This window comes from Nesoenas mayeri (genome assembly GCF_963082525.1).
Source record: "Nesoenas mayeri genome assembly, chromosome: 11".
In the NCBI taxonomy this organism is placed as follows: Eukaryota; Metazoa; Chordata; class Aves; order Columbiformes; family Columbidae; genus Nesoenas; species Nesoenas mayeri.
Window position 1 is genome coordinate 3,640,045 of NC_137563.1, and position 16,992 is coordinate 3,657,036.

Consider the following 16,992-nt stretch of genomic DNA (forward strand, 5'->3'; position numbering starts at 1 on the left):
ACAACTGCTGAAAACTGAGCTGCAGCAAAAGGGATCATAGAACAGTTTGGTTGGAAGGGACCTTCAAAGGTCATCTAGTCCAACCCCAAGGAAGTTGAATTTGGATACAGCAGCTGTTGTCTGTGCTAATGGTGTTTCCTAGTGTTTTATGAGTAGTTTCTAAAGAAAGCTGTTGACCCATGGTGACCTAGAGTATGGGAAAATATATGTGCATGATAAGTGGTATTTGTAGTGTGAATAAGGATTTGGGAGCGTAAATTCATGATCCAAAGTGGTCATGAACAGTTTGTCAGCAAGCTTAAAAGCCCCAAAGAAGTCGTTTTTGGGTATGCAATGTATGTGTTTCCAGACAGACCACCTGGGAATAGGTATATATAGCTAGTTTCCAGAAGACAATGGCATTGTCTTGCTTGAGTTATCCAAGCTGTGTTTGTATTAAATAAGAAATACAAAGTTGATTTGTAATAAAAGCTTAGAGCAAATCAGTCATTACATGATTTGAAGGATGCTGCCTGGGGAAGAACAGCTGAGAAATGAACCTTGTCTCCAAGCAAAATGTGTGTCATTGCAAGACGTATGCATTAAAACCGTGACAGACCCTTTTTTCCTTACTTTTGTTTTCAGAATTCTGGTTGCTGCTTCAGAGTAGCTAAATCTTAGCCCTTCTCCTCCCCTCTCTCAGTGTCTGGTATAGATCAAACAGAAAATGGCTCTGGAAGAAACCCTGTTTGATTCTGTTACTCCAAGGCAGAATCAACTCCAAGGAAACTTTTCCTGATGGGATATTTGTGTAGCCTGTTTTTAAATGTATTTGCTGATTGGGATTGCACAACCTTCCAAAAAATAGCATTTACTTATCCTTGTAGTTAATTTCCCTTATTTTTCCTTTGTTCTTGTATCTAGCTGCTGCTCTGGCTTTGAGCACACAAAGGAGAAAGGAGAATGACATCATAACCCAAATTTAGACTTTTCCCATTAGCTGTTTGTCATCTCTATGAAGACTGAGAAGTTTATCCTTTATTTTTGAACCAATGAGATGCATGAATGATATGCATGGAAAAAAACATTGAAGTTAGATGCAGTGCATCAGTGAGGAAAAAAAAGAAGGGTGCTGGTCTCCCTTTGTGCTCAGCAACATAAATATGGTGAACTTGATTATATTGTATTCGTTGAACTGATTGATAAATGGCGAGCAAGGTCTCTTTTTTTAAGGAAAAACAAGCTGGCTTTTTTGGTGAGGATATATTTTTGGAAGAGAAATAAGTAATGCCATAAAATATGGAACATTTGAGAGTGTTTGGAGTCTGACAAGGTGAACTAGTATAGAATCTGCAAGCTCCGTGTGATGGACCACATAGCTCATTGGTCACTCAGCTCTCTGGAAAGCTTCACTGCAATAATTGAGGTTTATATATTCTAGGGGGAGTGTGCAAACAAGCAGGAAATGGTTTCAGACTCTCAAATTTGTATATGGAATACATGAAAATACATAAAAGATACATATCTCTTTCATGCCAGAAAAAAAAGAGCTTCTCTACTAAAGATGTTGAAGAAATACCATTTGGTTAAAATGTTGGTGTGAGGAATTATTTGATATTTCTTATTTTTCTCTAGACTCTCATTTAGTATCAGTGCAAATATTCACATATTTAACTGGGAGAGTGATGAGATGATAAAGGGGGGACTTATGGCAACTGAAATGTGACTGACAACTCTTTGCAATGAGGGCAAACCAATCATAATGGAGCTACCAAATGCAACTTATTTTGGAGGTCTGGGGGAAATCTATGGCATCTGAGGCATAACTTGGCTTCATTTTCTTCCTCTTGTGGCCAAAAAAAAAGTTCTTAAGTGGATCTTTTTTTGTGGGTATTTGAAGTACAATTCTAGACTGCAACCAAATACCTACTTTAGAGCCAGAACACTGATAAGTGGAGGCTGGTAGAAGAAATACATTTGAGAGAAGTATGTAGGAGTATTTTCTCCTCTTCTTTGATCTTTATCTGCGCATCTGTGTAAGAAATCCCATCCATGTCTCTAGCTTGGCTGTATCTGACATGGAATTCAGGTGGTTCTTGTAGGTCCTATACAAAATCCAACAAAATCAGTCAGATGCTTTCCATTGATTTTGATGGCTTTTAAATCAAGCCTTATTCATTATCTACCCGACAGTAATATTTGGGTTATCTTTCGTTTCCCAGAGTATAAGGCACAATTAAAACTAAAAACCAAAAAAGAAGCTTTGCTGCTTAAGAAACGTTTGTGTAAATAAGTATGAAAGCTAATGTCCTTTTTAAGAAAAACAAACAAGCCCTCCTCCCTTCCTTAAACCCTTCAAATACAAGAAACCAGGGAATTATATAAATAGATATTCTTACCTTTACTACAAAAAATTCATGCGGAAGTCCTATCTTGGAATAAGCCGCTCATTAGTTGGCTTGGCAGAAGGAACACAATCCAAATGAATGAGCTGCCAAGTGTATTTTTAGTGGTTTCATAAGTTGCCCATTCAAATCTTGGAAAATTTCTTTAGAAAATTGGACAAACTGACCACTCATTTTTATGGGCTTTCGCAAGATCTAAAAGCGAAAAACAACTGTTGTATTTAGCATCTGTTAATGGAGGTTTCAGGCTACAGGACTTGAGAAAGTTCTGCTGGGAAGCTAATACAATAACCATAAAAGTTTGGACTGATAATAGGAAACACTGGCACTAAACAGATATGGAAAGAGTCGTGCTAATATTCCATATCCAGGCCTGTTACCCTGTGCCGAGTACTAAAGATCCTGTAGTTAAACCTACACAGTAGTAGAGATCTGGAATGAAGTCAAACTCAAGAGAGATGAAATTGCCCTTTGCTACCAGGAATACCATTGCTTGGATATTTCAGTCTTTGGAGAATCAAAAATGGAAACTCGGGCACAGAAGAAAAAGCAAGTTGTGTTCAGACTCTTCCAAATGGGGAAATATGTGGTTTTACCCCACATATGTGATCAAGCCCCCAACTTGGTTTATTTGAAGTCAGTGGCATTTCTTCTTTTCTTACTTTGGCTGTTTTGGGAATTGGATCTAGACTTGCGCTGCCATTGCAGCTGTTCCCTTGACAGGTTTGTTTGCTTTCCTCAAGCTGGCAGGTAGAAAATCAATAAAAGGTAAACTATTCACCAGATATCAAATGAGTTTCAGTGCATTATATTTTATTTGACTCAAAGTGGAAAAGAATGACAAGAGAATATGACATTTTTAATCCCACATAAAATACCTTTCTGGGAAACTGTTCTCTACACATGGAGCTTAATTTAGATTTTTTTTTTTCCCTCAGTAATGCTCTTTTTCTTAATCCTGTATGAACATGATATCCAAAATCTGTCCTCAAAAGATATTTTGGCTTGCAACTCCTGCATGTTGGGATCCTCTGCAAGATGAGATATAGGCAGGACATTTTAATGTTTATTTTAATTATCTAGAAAAACTTCCTGGAGAATGAGTGTGTTTTGCTGCATGTGAGAGAGCACAGCTGGAGGAAGCTTGGGATGACAGGACCGGTATAAGCCTCTGCCTGTAATCAAACCAATGGTACGTGTGTGATAGAACACCAGCAGCTTAGGGACACGTTTCAGCAGAGCAGGTGCCCAGCACAGAGGGTTCACAACATCCCCACGTCAGGCTGCCCTGCTGTAAATCGAGCTCTTCACAACAATGAATAAAACCACTCTTCAAGTGCAGGAAATCAGCCAGAGCCAGCGAAGCTGAGCAAACTTTAATATTAAATTTGTCTCTAAGTTAAGCATGAGTAATAAAAGAAACACTGAAATTATATTTTGATTTTTTGGATCAGTTATACCATTGCTTAATATCACCGAATGATCGGCTCATGGTTAAATGAGCAAGAACTGTTTTCTCTGAGAAGAAAATTCATCTTGTTAAATTTGATTTATGCCACAGTAAAGAGGCACCATGACCAGGCTGACAAGTTTTAGAGTTACTTTGGGCAGAACTGACCGGAGTCAGCCTGCTTCTCAGTTATGGGCTTAATAAGTCTTTTCCTTCAATATATTAATTTAAAATGGCTCTACGCAAAGTGATATCTGCTTTAAAGATCAGTGATGCGAAATACATCAACATAAAATAACGTCTTTAAAATTCAAAGTTGATAGACTTAATTGTTCTACATTTATAGAAAGGAAAAATAAGATTCTTATAATTGCTGTCAGCTAACAATGCGGCTTTAATATTTTTCCTTTCGACATTTGTTCTGTTGCCAGGTGTCTCTGCTCATGTTCTGTGATCTGCTTTGCATTACTTTTATAGAAATATTACCGTTAAAAGTGCTACATATAGTATTGAATAGCAGGGTGAGTCAGGAGACATGGGTCGAATCTCTAGCTCACAAATGAGAAGTTTGGGTGCCTCCTCTGAGTGATACGGTATAAATACCTACAACTAAATCATCAAACAGTCTGGCACCACGGATAATCTTGGCATGAAACTGAGCTGGGCAGGAGTGCAATATCCCAATATCCAGGGTTATGAATATTGCAGATTATAGATAGGCAAAATGCACAGGAAAGACTTTTCTATACTGACTGCTCTTGCTACAGTTTATTCTTCTGTCAGTATTTCCCCTATAAACTCCTTTTATTCATAGGTTTGGCAGTTAGCCATAAAATCCTGCTTCTAGCTGGAACTTGGCAGGCAGTGTCTCAAGTCAGGAAAATTATTTTAAACAATTTTTTTAAATACATGTATTGGGGCTCTTTTAGAAGTTAGAGGTGCAGTCATTTTTTTCTGAAAAAAAAGGGTTGATTTCAGTGTTTTTTTTTCCATTGTAAACCCTCTAAACAAATTCTTTAAAAAATGCTGGAACCATTTAGAAATGGAAAACATTAATTTTCTTTCAAACACAAGTGCATAGAGGTACTCTATGGAAATCTCAAGGACTTGTGTATTTGTAAGTGATTGCTTTGAATTAAATACATGGTTTATCATTGTGGTGGGGTAAAGTTTGTTTATGATGTAATAAACCGTAAGGTAAATAATGTGTAACATAAGTAATTTTAAATGCCCGCACTCCCTCTTTATTTGCTTTTCTGGAACTTTTCTCTAAGTCATGTACACAAAAGTCTTGGCAAATTAACCCTTTAGCAAATTAAGCGTAATACAGTAACGGATAAGGCTGTGGGAACAAGTAGATACTGTTGTGTCAGTCTGTTATATGGGCTGGGACACAGGTGCTCAGAGGTCTTGTGTGTGTCATGTAAGCAGAACAGCCTTGCTTGTACTTCAGGATTTGCTGTGCTAATTTGGGCAAATACCACCAGGACCACCACGAATCAGCAGGAGTGAAATTTGATTGTGGTAACAGCTCCTGGCTTTGTGTCAGGTCTGTCTTTCTCCGTGTTCTCACAGCTTACGTGTAGGCTGGAAAACAAGGAGGAGTCCTGCACCATGCTTTCCCCTCTTGCTTTTCTCACACTTGTAAACTGTATGTTTATTACCTTGTTGATTAATCTAGAGCTTCAATAGTTTATAGCGTTCCTGCTATAGTTTTCCTTACCCTGGAATGAGTTCCTCAGCCACTGTCAAATGGGTTTCCATCAAATGAACACGTTTAAGAAGGAAATGAGAAGAGGAGATGAGCCTGGTCTAGATACTTGACCCTTAGGAGGAATACGTAGGATTTTTGTTTTGTACTTTTTTTTCCATGGAAAGCATGACTTAAAATAATTCAAAAATATGTTATCACTGAAGTATGATTGCAATTTCATATGGTATCAGAATATGCAAAAAAAACCCTGAAAAATAAGTCTCATCAGGACAGATTTGCACATTTGACAGTGGCACCGATGTGCCACTGAGCAATCTTTGGGAGCTGATGGAAATCCTCTGCTTTGTCACAAGCATAATGCTCATCGTATTGTCGGTATTGCTCTTTTTTTTTCCGCTGCACGTGCTGAGGTGATGCAGTTTTCAACTTTTGAGACCAGTTTTAAATATTGCATGGTAAAGTATTTAAAAGCACCTTTATTGGGATGTTTGCAAATATATTTAATAAGGTAATGCAAAAAAATAATGCCAGATATATTTCCCAGCAACTGGAATCTCTTTCTATTACGCACCTGAGGAATTCTGCAGATTGGACTCTGGCTGACCCATCACAGTGTTTATGCTGGATGAGGAACATGTGGTGTGCAGTGTGAAGGCTGAAAAACCCACTGTATCCAGGTGCAAATTTTGAATAAGCATTCAGTAAAGCTTGCATGAATTCGTACTGCTTTTATGGACTCCAGGAAATACATGATTATGTTGTTAATGCAGATCTGTAAGTAGACCCAGAGATAATTAACAAATCAAAATGTCCCGAAGATTGTTTTCCCCTTTATACTTTGTACCTGTTGTAGATGCACATAGTAGAAAGGGCAGTGTTTACAGTTCCAAATTAGGAGGTGGAAAAGGGGCACTGAAATCTGTCTTTGGACACTGAGATGCAGTTCTCAGCTGTGCTACTCACATAATGCACCTTATTTTCCTTCCTGAGATCAGGTTCTCATCTGTAAAATTCACATAACAACACACAGCCTTGAAAGCTGCATTCAAAACTATTAAAACTGTGTATTTGCCACATCAAAATGTTCTTATTATGCCTGTGACAAGATGTATTTTCATAGCAAAATGCAAGAACTGTATTTATTGTGGAGAACTCTGTGTAATTGGTTGTAATTGAAAAATTATTTTTATATATATGAGGATATAACTTTTAAGTTTTTCATTGGGAATGTTAATACCAATGATATGTCCAAAAAGAATATCATGTTTCTTACAAAGTTTTTAAAGCATGCCATTCCTTCTCTCTTGCTTATTTTAACTTCTGCCTTTATCTCTCTTCTAAGCCCTGGCAAGTGTTTGCCTCAGGCTGGCTACTGAGAAAGTGGGCAAAGAGTGCTTCAAATTCTATTGCTTTATTGTAATGTTCCCATTAAGAACCTGCGTGCTTTTCCCCGAGGTCTGTGGCTTTTGAGCAGTTTGCCAGCTACACGTACAAATCTTTAAGTTATAATTCTCCAGACTACTTAGAAATTGAGGGAACTGGAGTGATGCTAAACATCTCTAAGTATATTTTCCATTTCAGATGGGGCAGATTCAGAGAAATGGATATGTTTTGAAGGTTCAAATTTAGGTATTTCCAGCTACATATTCACATGTACTTTTAAACCTTGGAAGACAATGTAATCCTGGAAGCTCAAGGAGAAGTTTTTCATGTTCTTGATCTTGGTCAGCTGTCCTGGATGACCGGACCTAAAAGCATTAGAGAAGCATGGACCTATTATTTGCGTGGATATCACCAAAGCTGGCTATTAGCCTTACTCCTCTTTCTCAGGACCTGAAATCTCTATGTTCTAATACTGGTGAATGCGGAATTATGCTTAGTGTTGTACCCTAGGCAGATACAAGGCTCATATGGCTCTAGCTGGGCAAGTGTGAATGAAAACCAGGGCAACTAAGTCTGGATTGTCAGGTGTAGTGTCAGTGCTGTGTATTTGTGTGACATGCTTCTCAGGGTTTTAAAAAGAGTTTCTCTATTTGCTTAAACATTTATCAGCCAAAATAATAATTTATGGAATATCACCCAAGAAAATAAACCTGTTGTCCGGAGGAGAGGGTAGAGGCAAGTGCTCCTCCTCTGAAAGTCAGTTATGTGATAAAAATGTACCCTGGGACTGCAGTGTGGGTCGTCAATACCTGTCAGCAGTGAGAAGAACTAGAATTTGTGTGGGGTTTTGTCAAACTCATTTGAACAATGTAGTTAACTCAGAAATTGAATGGTATTATGCTTTAACTACTTCACTGCAGATTCCTTTTAGCAGGAACACACGTAGCTGCTGTCTTTAGCTGCTGTTAGATGCAGAAACAACATCAGGAGCCGGGCAGACTGCTGCAGTTGCTTTCTGCTTAGAGTTCTTAGGGCAGGAACCACAATTCCTTCTCCGTGCCCACAAATTCCATGTTCCCTCTGTTACTGCTCACTAAGAAGGAAGGAGGTGATACAGACTCTTTTCAGAGCCAAAAGCCTCAGCTAGCTCATAGGTGCCAAACAGCCAAGCAACATTTCATCCCTTCCTAGATGCCAAAAGCCTCAAGTATCCCCGCTCCACCTGCCAAAACCTCCAGCTTTGTCCTGACAACTCCTGCAGTGCAGGCCTGTGTTGTCAATATGAAATTTTGCAACACACTGACAATGGAAAATCTGGAGGCAGTATAATACTGAAAAACACGCTGGGACTCGCCTTCAGTTTAGTATCAAAATGAAATACGTTGTAAATATTTCCTGTGTGTGACTCTTTTGCATGTTTTATTTTCCAAAACTTGAATTTGAATTTATTCAAAACTGCTGTAGAATGAGAATATATTGCAGAATTCAAAACCGAGAGCTCTAAACAGCATCTGAGCCCCCAGATGTATTATTTCATGGGGCTGAATAAACCTTTTGGCTCATTTCTTGCTGGTGATTCTCCTGGTCTGTCACTGAGCTTTACCAGCTTGTGTTTCTGAAATGCTCAGATTCCATTTTGCAGTCAGTTCATAGTGCACGGATGCTCCTACACAGTGGCAAGGCCAAGTGCAAGGAATGGCTAGTGTGACTGAAATAATATCAGTAATATTAAAACCAATTACTTCTAAACAGTTGCTTAAAATAGCTGCATTTACTCTCAGGTATTTTTTAATTAGTCTAAAATAATGATGCATTGTTTTTTCTCCATGATCTTATAATTCCAGACACGTCCTTTTTAACATACAGAATAAAATATAATCAACTTTGGTACATATAAGTAAAATATTTATTAAACTTAATGACATATACAGTGCACAATGAGGTAATAGATAATGCACCTAGCAATAATAGAAATCTATCAGGAAATGTCTTGAAATCTATCCCAGTGAAACAAGTGGAAGTTTTTCTGCTAAAATCAGGTAATGCAAGATTTCATTACTAATTCATAGTTGTCTGGAAATAGGTTTTGACTGTTCTTCTGTTTAGTTGCTGCCACAACTGAAATAGTTGTCCCTAAGCCTGTAATCTGCATTCTACACCTGACTTAGATCGTACAAAATACAAGTGTAAATAATTTTTGTACGTGACTTTAGCAGGGAAAGAGATTTCCAGTCTAGTTTTTCACAAAGCCATAGACTGAACAACCAGAGTTAAAAGTGAGGGCTGCAGTTTTGGGCCGAATAGTATATCCAGTGATTACCTGCAGGTAAATACTTGTTCTTTCGCTTATTGCGCTCTGCTCACGGATCCAGTCAACACTGCAATTTGATACCTTTTACACCAAGTGTAGTGTCTGGAAAGATGAATCTGGGAAACGCATCACAGAGCTACTCAGGCAGGGTATTTTCCCTTTAGTGCCATAATTTCTTGTGCTACCTCTGTTTGGCACCATTGTAAGTATGAGGAGAAGAAAATGGCACGGTGCAGTGCTGCACATGACGATCAGTGAACAGCAGCATAACCTTCTGCTTTGGAAGACTCTGAAAGTCAGGATAGTGTTAATAGTATTTGTGGGTTGTTAGAGTGGGAAGATGCAATAAAAAGGAAATGCTTCATCTCTGTTCAAAAATCAAGGATGAAATTTACTCCTGGGAGAAGGGCCAGTGCTGAGCTTTGGGTATGGCTTAATTTAGACCTTCCATGGGACTGAAGTGGTGTTTGTACACTTCAATAGCTTCTTTCACTCGATTGAATTTAATCTGAAAAATCTAGATTCTGTATGGAGAAATGTAGCTAAATGCGTGTGTTATTAAATAGCAACATGATATAGTTGTGCCAATGTAACCCCTTATGGGGATTTTCTTTTGGAGTTTGGCATGTCTTTTTGAATTAATACAAACCATTTTGATAAGCAGCCATGAGAAAAACCACAGAGTGCTCCCCCAGAGAGCTGCAGTGATGTTGGCACAGTAGCAGATGAATTGGTGCGTATTCCTGCATAACCAAGTACCTACTTGTTATGATAGTCTTATTTGGCGAACCACATCACTCTAACCTGTTTGAGTGGATAATTTTATACATCTCTCCAGCCTTGGGCATGGTCTGCATTTATAGATGCTGCCCAGAGGTTGCACTGAATGTCTTCTAGAACTGGTCAGAACTGGGATCCCTGCTCTGGGGAAGCGCTCATGGACACATCATGGGGCAGAATTTGGGGTAGTTTGTGTTGCAATATGTACACAGCAGAGGAGTCGTCACTTGAGGAGTCTTGCTGATGAATCAGTGTTGAGTCTCTATGTTTCTTTCATTACACGTTCTGTTACAATAATTTTCATGTGTCAAATGCTGCGTCCTTGGCTTGTGTTTGCATTTAAAGCAAGAATGTGTGTTAAAAACTCTGGGAAACAAACATTTGAAGTACTGAGCATTTCTGTTGAGAAGCTGAATCTTTGCTACGCTGAATACTAAACATTTACATATCCAAGCCTTATGTAATGGATGTCTGAATAATAATAAAACTGCATAAACTGACCTTCATTCTCTGGCACCACATCTCCTTTGAAGTCTGCATGACCAAATTCAAGACAATTATGTCATCCTTCATAACAGCCAAACAAAAGTTTGGCCAAATAATCATTTTTCTCCTCATAACAGCACTGTGTTTGATTTTTGCAATGTGTGTCAATGTAGCTGTTGTTATTTACTGGGTGTTACAAGTGACAGTAAAAATCCCCTTGTTTTAGATTAATCATCAGCTGTGGTAACATCTGGATTTAATTTCTTCTACCTCAGTGCCCACTTTTGTTGTACTCAGTTACTTTGGGTAGTACCTTGCAAGGCAAGTATGGCCTGAAAACACGCACAAATGATTTGCAGAACATGGTGTTACAGTATGTGCCCATGTGGCGGAAGCAAAACAGAGCCCTGGATAGAAGAAGGAAAACTGGCACTAACGTTTCCCCCCTGTCCAAATCTACCAGTGCCACACTTTTAGTAACACTCTCCACATACAAGGCTGTCTCTGTCGGTTAAGGGTTGTCAGCAGAGACTCAGGTTGCACATTATGGGGCCTCAGACCTTGAGGAAACCTTGGCATCATGTCATCTCAGTCTTTGAGGCTCTGCCTATGTCATTAAGTACTTCCAAACTTGTAGCTTATTTTCCCCCATCCACTGATTGGGGTGATCCCTGCCCAGGCTCGTGTGTGCTGGTAGGACTTATTATTTTTTTACTTTCAAAATGAATTATAGTTTGGATACACAGACTGTGATGAAGTATTTTGAAACTATCATACAAACAAACAGGATTAATTTTTGCAGAGAACATTGTACAGGTTCTCAACTATTGCTTTGAAGGCAATACTTGCATCCAACCCTGCGTTCACATGTGATGCTTTTGGAACGGTTACAGCTCCTGCTAGCATAGCTGGATCCAGTGGGAAATGTGACGCTTTTTGCCATCTCGTTCTACGTAAAGAGCAGCAAATCATCTTGGTTGTGTTTATTGCCGCTTAAAGTTATTTTATCTGGATTCATTACAGCACTTGTGGCTTTATTTGATCGTGTTACATCATGGGTGCACATGTACAGGTACATGCGCACATTTATGCATGTGTAGGTACATACATACTTAATATGTTTAATATATGTTGCACTTAATCTGTTGCAAAATTAAACCACTAAAGGAAAAACACTTCCATTCTAGTATGGTTGAGCAAAACTTTGCTGCTGAACCGTGTTGGAATTATTACTGGAGACAGTAAAAACATGCAAAATTGAAGTTAAGAAGCAAACCATGAATGCAGTCCTGAGGTACAATAATATCTTTTTGTGCCCGATTGCAATTAGCTCTTGATTTAATTCCTAAACAAGCTTCCAAGGTTTTATTGGTTTAAATCATGATGTTGATGATCTTTTCTTTATTTTACTTCAATTTTGTACCATAGTGTAGACAAATGTAATATGTAGAGCTTATGAAACCAGACAGCTAGTAAATCAATATTATTTTGCTAGTAAATTACTAAGCCAGTGCAAGCTGCTTTTAACTCTTTCCCATGGGACAAATAGTTTGAACTAGCTGGAGTTTAAATCAACACTGTGGGCACTGAATTAGTCACTGATTCTGGAGAGGGCTTTGTTGGCATAAACTTCTGCTTTGATCATCCTGGTATTTACAGCTTTTTAATTAGATACAGTTCAGAACAATGGCTTTTATCAAAGCAGTTTTGTAAATGAACAACTGGACATTGTTTAGGGCTTTAGATGACATACTGTCTGTTAATATCATGTGGCTGGCTTTAATACAATGATGAAGTTAGGATTATTTTAGGCATTGTCACCGTTTTGTCAAAAGAAACGGGCTAGTCTAAAAGAGAGAGTGGCATATATTTATTTTTTAATTTGGTAAGTTGGGATTACGGAGGACAAGTTTTAATTTTGCAATCATAAATTTGAAAAAAGTGACTCTCTTGTTCATCTTGACTTATTTTGACGTGCTGAGTGATGTACCGGTAAGTGCTGAGCTCCTTTTGTTCGAGACTGAAGGCAGTTGGTTCCATTTTCAGTGTCAGACATTTCAGAGTTGGCTTCTGATGTAAAGTAAACCCAACGGCAGTGAGAAAATTCCTCTGGGATCTTGGCAGAGCTGGGCTCTATTCTTTCTGGAATGGCAGGTTGGCCTAAGTACACTTTACACTAAGTATTTGCAAAATACGTAAGCTTAGGGGAGCAAGAAAGTCAGGGAGTCACTGTTATGTTTAGACCAACTTGTGCAATTTACTGTTCAGATGAAGATAGCTTATCCTCTAATTAACAATGCTTTTGCCATGGTCAGGTTTTAGAGGAAGGGGTGCAAAAGTTTGGAAACTGCTGATGTTTGTGTTGGTTGCTGAGCTATGGAGAGTAGGGCTATTCTACTACACCTGCCTACTCTTATTAATGCCTTTAAAATGTGCTTGAGTAGTTCTTAGTTCTGCTTAAGTGTGTCTAAGTTATAACTATCAAACCCAAATGGCAAATAGTTATTTTACACCCACGGTGTGAACTCTTACTAGGTGTAACAGCTCGTTCACCGAAACAGGCCAGTTTGCTCAAGTTCTGTGGCATGCAATTAGTTTTCTTTTTACTATAATATATAGGAGAACATTGCTTTGCCTACACATCATGGTGCTGAGTCGTACTCATTGCATGATACTATTTTGAAAACAGCCTTGTTTTTATTGTTGTTTTCATTTCAAGCTTGGTAGACTCTAGTTGGAGTCAGCTTATTCCATGGCTAAAGATGAGCTGACATTATCTGTACTGTTAAATCTAGGAAGAGTTACGTATCTTTTAGCCTCTTGTACCATAAGATTTGAATTGCACATCCCACACTTTTAAATCACTTCTGTAGGGCATTTGGGAAGAAAATAGGACTGAGTCTTCCTCTCATAAGCCTACTTAAGTAATTTCTTAGGGAAAATATGGATTACTAAAGTTGGTTCATCTGGTTTGGTATTAGGATGTATAGTAATCTCTTGCGCTTCTCTGGATCAAGTCATTCATGAAAACCTTTTTAACATTTTAACGTCTCTTTTATCGTCATTTATGAAGACTTGAATGTTTAACTTGGATGTAGTTTAGTTAGTAATGTTTTTATCTGTTGTGTTTGCTGACAGAGCCCTTTCGTTGGTCTTTCTGCACACTTGTTTTCTGGGAGGGGGGCGAAGATTGAAATACCACTTGTTTAAGTTGTACCTTCCTGTGCTGTCAAAAATAAAATAGTAACGTGAATGTAGTGCATTTGTTTATCAATCTGAGGTCTGCTTGGATGCCCACTGAAGTCAATGGCAACAAAAAAATTGGCTGTATAAACAGTTGTTTCAGTAGAGCTTGGATGAACTCTACATGTTCTTTCATTTGCAACTGTATTGGGGCAGAGTAAATGTTGGTCAGTATTCTCCGACATGTGAGATAAATGACTCTGCCCCGTTGCTATCCAGAATGGGATTATCATTCATAACGGTGTTTGTAGCTGTTCCATTATTGTTTGTGGCAGTTTATGCCCAATATCTATCCCCACAGTGAAAGTAATTGGTGTTTTCATCTCATACCATTATTATCGTAAAAATAGTAAATAAGTTTCAGATACTGTATATAAGCGGCAAAGCAATGTGCTCAGTACTATTAATGCCAAGCAGTGAAACATGTACCAAATCAATTTCTATGTGTTTTGGTTTTTTTCCTCATCTCCATCCCTTTTTTTCAGACCTCTAGAATCACCCGCTCGGATGAAGAGAAGGACGGCTCCTGGGACGCCTGGGGGGCCTGGAGTGATTGCTCACGGACCTGTGGAGGGGGAGCCTCTTACTCACTGAGGAGATGTTTAAATGGCAGGTGAGTGATGTGCCAAGGTGGATATCCTCTTCTGCAGCTCTGCTGTATTTCCCTCTCTGATGGTGTCTACTGAGAAGCATTTGGCGTCTATTTCTGGAACCAAATGTTATGAAAACCTGCTTTTTTAATTATTGAAATATATTAGATAAATAGCTTAGCCTTCCACTCCAATAGAACTTTAGCATGCTTTTAAATATGTTTGTAAAATAGCAAGAATGATTTACTTAGTACAGTCCAATATTGAAAGAAATCTTTGGCACAATAGCATAAAACAAATGGTGAGTTACCTGCATGCAAATTACCCTGTGCTTTAATACTTGAATAATGTTCAAGTGCAGGCTCCTCCATGTCCTCCCTGTGGTAAAAAACAAGTGACTTACTCCACGTATGGATGTCTCCAGTGCTGTTTCCTGTTAGTAAACTTGTCCTCTGCCAGTTCTTTCTATGCAGTGGTCCTGGTGGCCACATGTTTTCGTGGATAAGCCTCAGTGCAGCTTTAAGGGAAGAGCATATGTGCTGAAAACAGTCTACCCAAGTAGCAAAGCTGGACTAATGTGGGACTTGTTGCTACAATCCTGGAAGTATGAGTAATGCAAGAGGCCTGTAGTCAGGCAAGAAGAGATCACAACCAGCTTAGAAGCATCTGTGATGGTGTCCATAATTGCTTGCTTTACTTGAATTCTTCTTAAACATTTTTAAAGCTGCTGGTTATGCTTAAATTTCTATGTTGTTGATATTTTTTAAAGTTAAATCCAATATCACCCAGGAAGTCAATTTTTCTTAAAGAAGGTGTGTAGTGTGATATTGCTAGTTAAGGGCGAACTTTATGAAATACATAGCTATAGAGGATTGATTAAATCACTACCTGTTTCTTTTAGTGCAAAATGCACTAAGATCTTTGAGAAAAGCAACATTTCCAGCAAGAAGCTGTGATATTCTACCAGTGTGTTAGGGACTGTGAAACAAGCTTAATAAACTGTAGCAATATAAATTCCGTTGTGGTTTTATTAGTATTTTTGATGTGTTCCCTTGTGAAAAACATGTGTTTTCCATACCTTCACCAATGTGTGGTTTGAATGTTTTTTTCCTGTGTTTTAATGTTGTTGTAATGTTCAGGAAATCCACAATTGTGAAACAAAGTTTTCACATTTGTATGTACCATAAATGTTTTTAACTTGCACGTTCCGATGTAATCAGTCTTACAAAAGATAGGAAAACTGAGACACGTAATATCTTGAGCTTGGGGAACTGTACCTTTGTATGAGTTGGTTGGACTCTTGCTCCAGGTACCCATTGCTTTTTCCTTTTCAAATGGTATTTTTCAATACCTCACACATATTAAAGATTCTTTTAAATATTTGCAATAAGTTTTCATGCAAAAAGTGGGAAATTTAGTCCAAGAGCTGTAAATTACCAGCCATGCATTCATGCATTCTTTAATGTAAGGCAGGTCTTTTTGGTGTGAAGTTCCAAAACACTATTCCTCATTTCAAAGACATCACTAATTATAATGTCCTGTCAAGTCATTTGGAATATGATTTCAGTTCTTTCAAGGTTTTGATTTTGCCATTCTTAAGAAGAATATCTTACCCTTTGTGAAAGTGCTGGTCAGTTATTGAGAGTTTGTCAAACTGTGCCCCTAAAAAAAGTGTGAAACCCCTGTACCCCCATATTTATGAGAGCACAATAAATAATGATGACTTTATTATATGCCTGTTACTTCATCTACTAACAACACACTTGGAGGGTCTGAATTGGCCGGATTTCAGGATTCACATACATTGGCCACCTTACAAATACACGCAGTCCATGAGAATTATATTTTATTTGAAATTAGGAATTCTGCTCATGTGACTATGGGTCAGTAAATTTACATGCTGCTCTTCAAAATTGTTGCATTGTTTTTTGGGAGAAAAAAAAGGCTTAAGGCTGTTTTCTCTTTCTTAAACAAAATAGGAAGAGGAAAACGAGTGCTCATTAGCCCTATGCTTGATTAAAGGATTGCTTAGATATTCTGAGCCTTTTTTCCTCTGGGTTATATGATATGGATTAGAAGGAGCTTTGCTGAAGCCAGCACAGATCAGGTGTAGGGCTGCCCTGTGAAATCTTTCTCACACAATAGGTGTGTTTTTCATAAGGTTTGAGGTAAACTGAGCTTGCAGAGAAAGCCACAAGTTTTTCACTGAAGGGAGACAGCAATGTAACCTGTTTAGTCCCCAGATCTGATTTGTATTTAAACCTTGTATTTTGAGTCCAAATTATGGTGGGGTAGTAGTAGTAAAAGTCTAATTTTCAAGAGAATAACAAGCTGTAAACCAGCCAGGGTTGTGTTTTGCTGTTGTGCAATGTAACCATTTTCCTTCTGTTTTTCAGGAACTGTGAAGGTCGAAATATTCGATATAAAACCTGCAGTAGTAACGTGAGTCTGGCCTTTAATCCTATTTTACAGGTTCTTTTACTTATTCAAACAATGTGTTAAAGTTTAAGAAAAACTGCTTCTTGTTTAAAACCTCATGGTGCATAATTTTCTTTCCATCATTATTACAATTTTTAAATATTTCAGTCTGCATGACACCATGAGGTCTCAGATTTAGGCTTCCCAAATAGACATTTGCTTTTGATATTATA

At 38.2% G+C, this 16,992-nt stretch overlaps 1 protein-coding gene across 1 annotated transcript in view; it reads left to right on the forward strand.

Moving 5' to 3' along the window:
• Nucleotides 1–16,992, forward strand: part of ADAMTSL3 (ADAMTS like 3) — a gene marked incomplete at both ends in the record, with an annotated part of 176,040 nt that overhangs the window by 64,121 nt on the left and 94,927 nt on the right. The window contains 2 exons of the mRNA XM_080351451.1: nucleotides 14,237–14,364; nucleotides 16,738–16,783. Coding sequence (XP_080207577.1) covers nucleotides 14,237–14,364; nucleotides 16,738–16,783 — 174 coding nt within the window. The remainder of the gene's footprint in view (nucleotides 1–14,236; nucleotides 14,365–16,737; nucleotides 16,784–16,992) is intronic.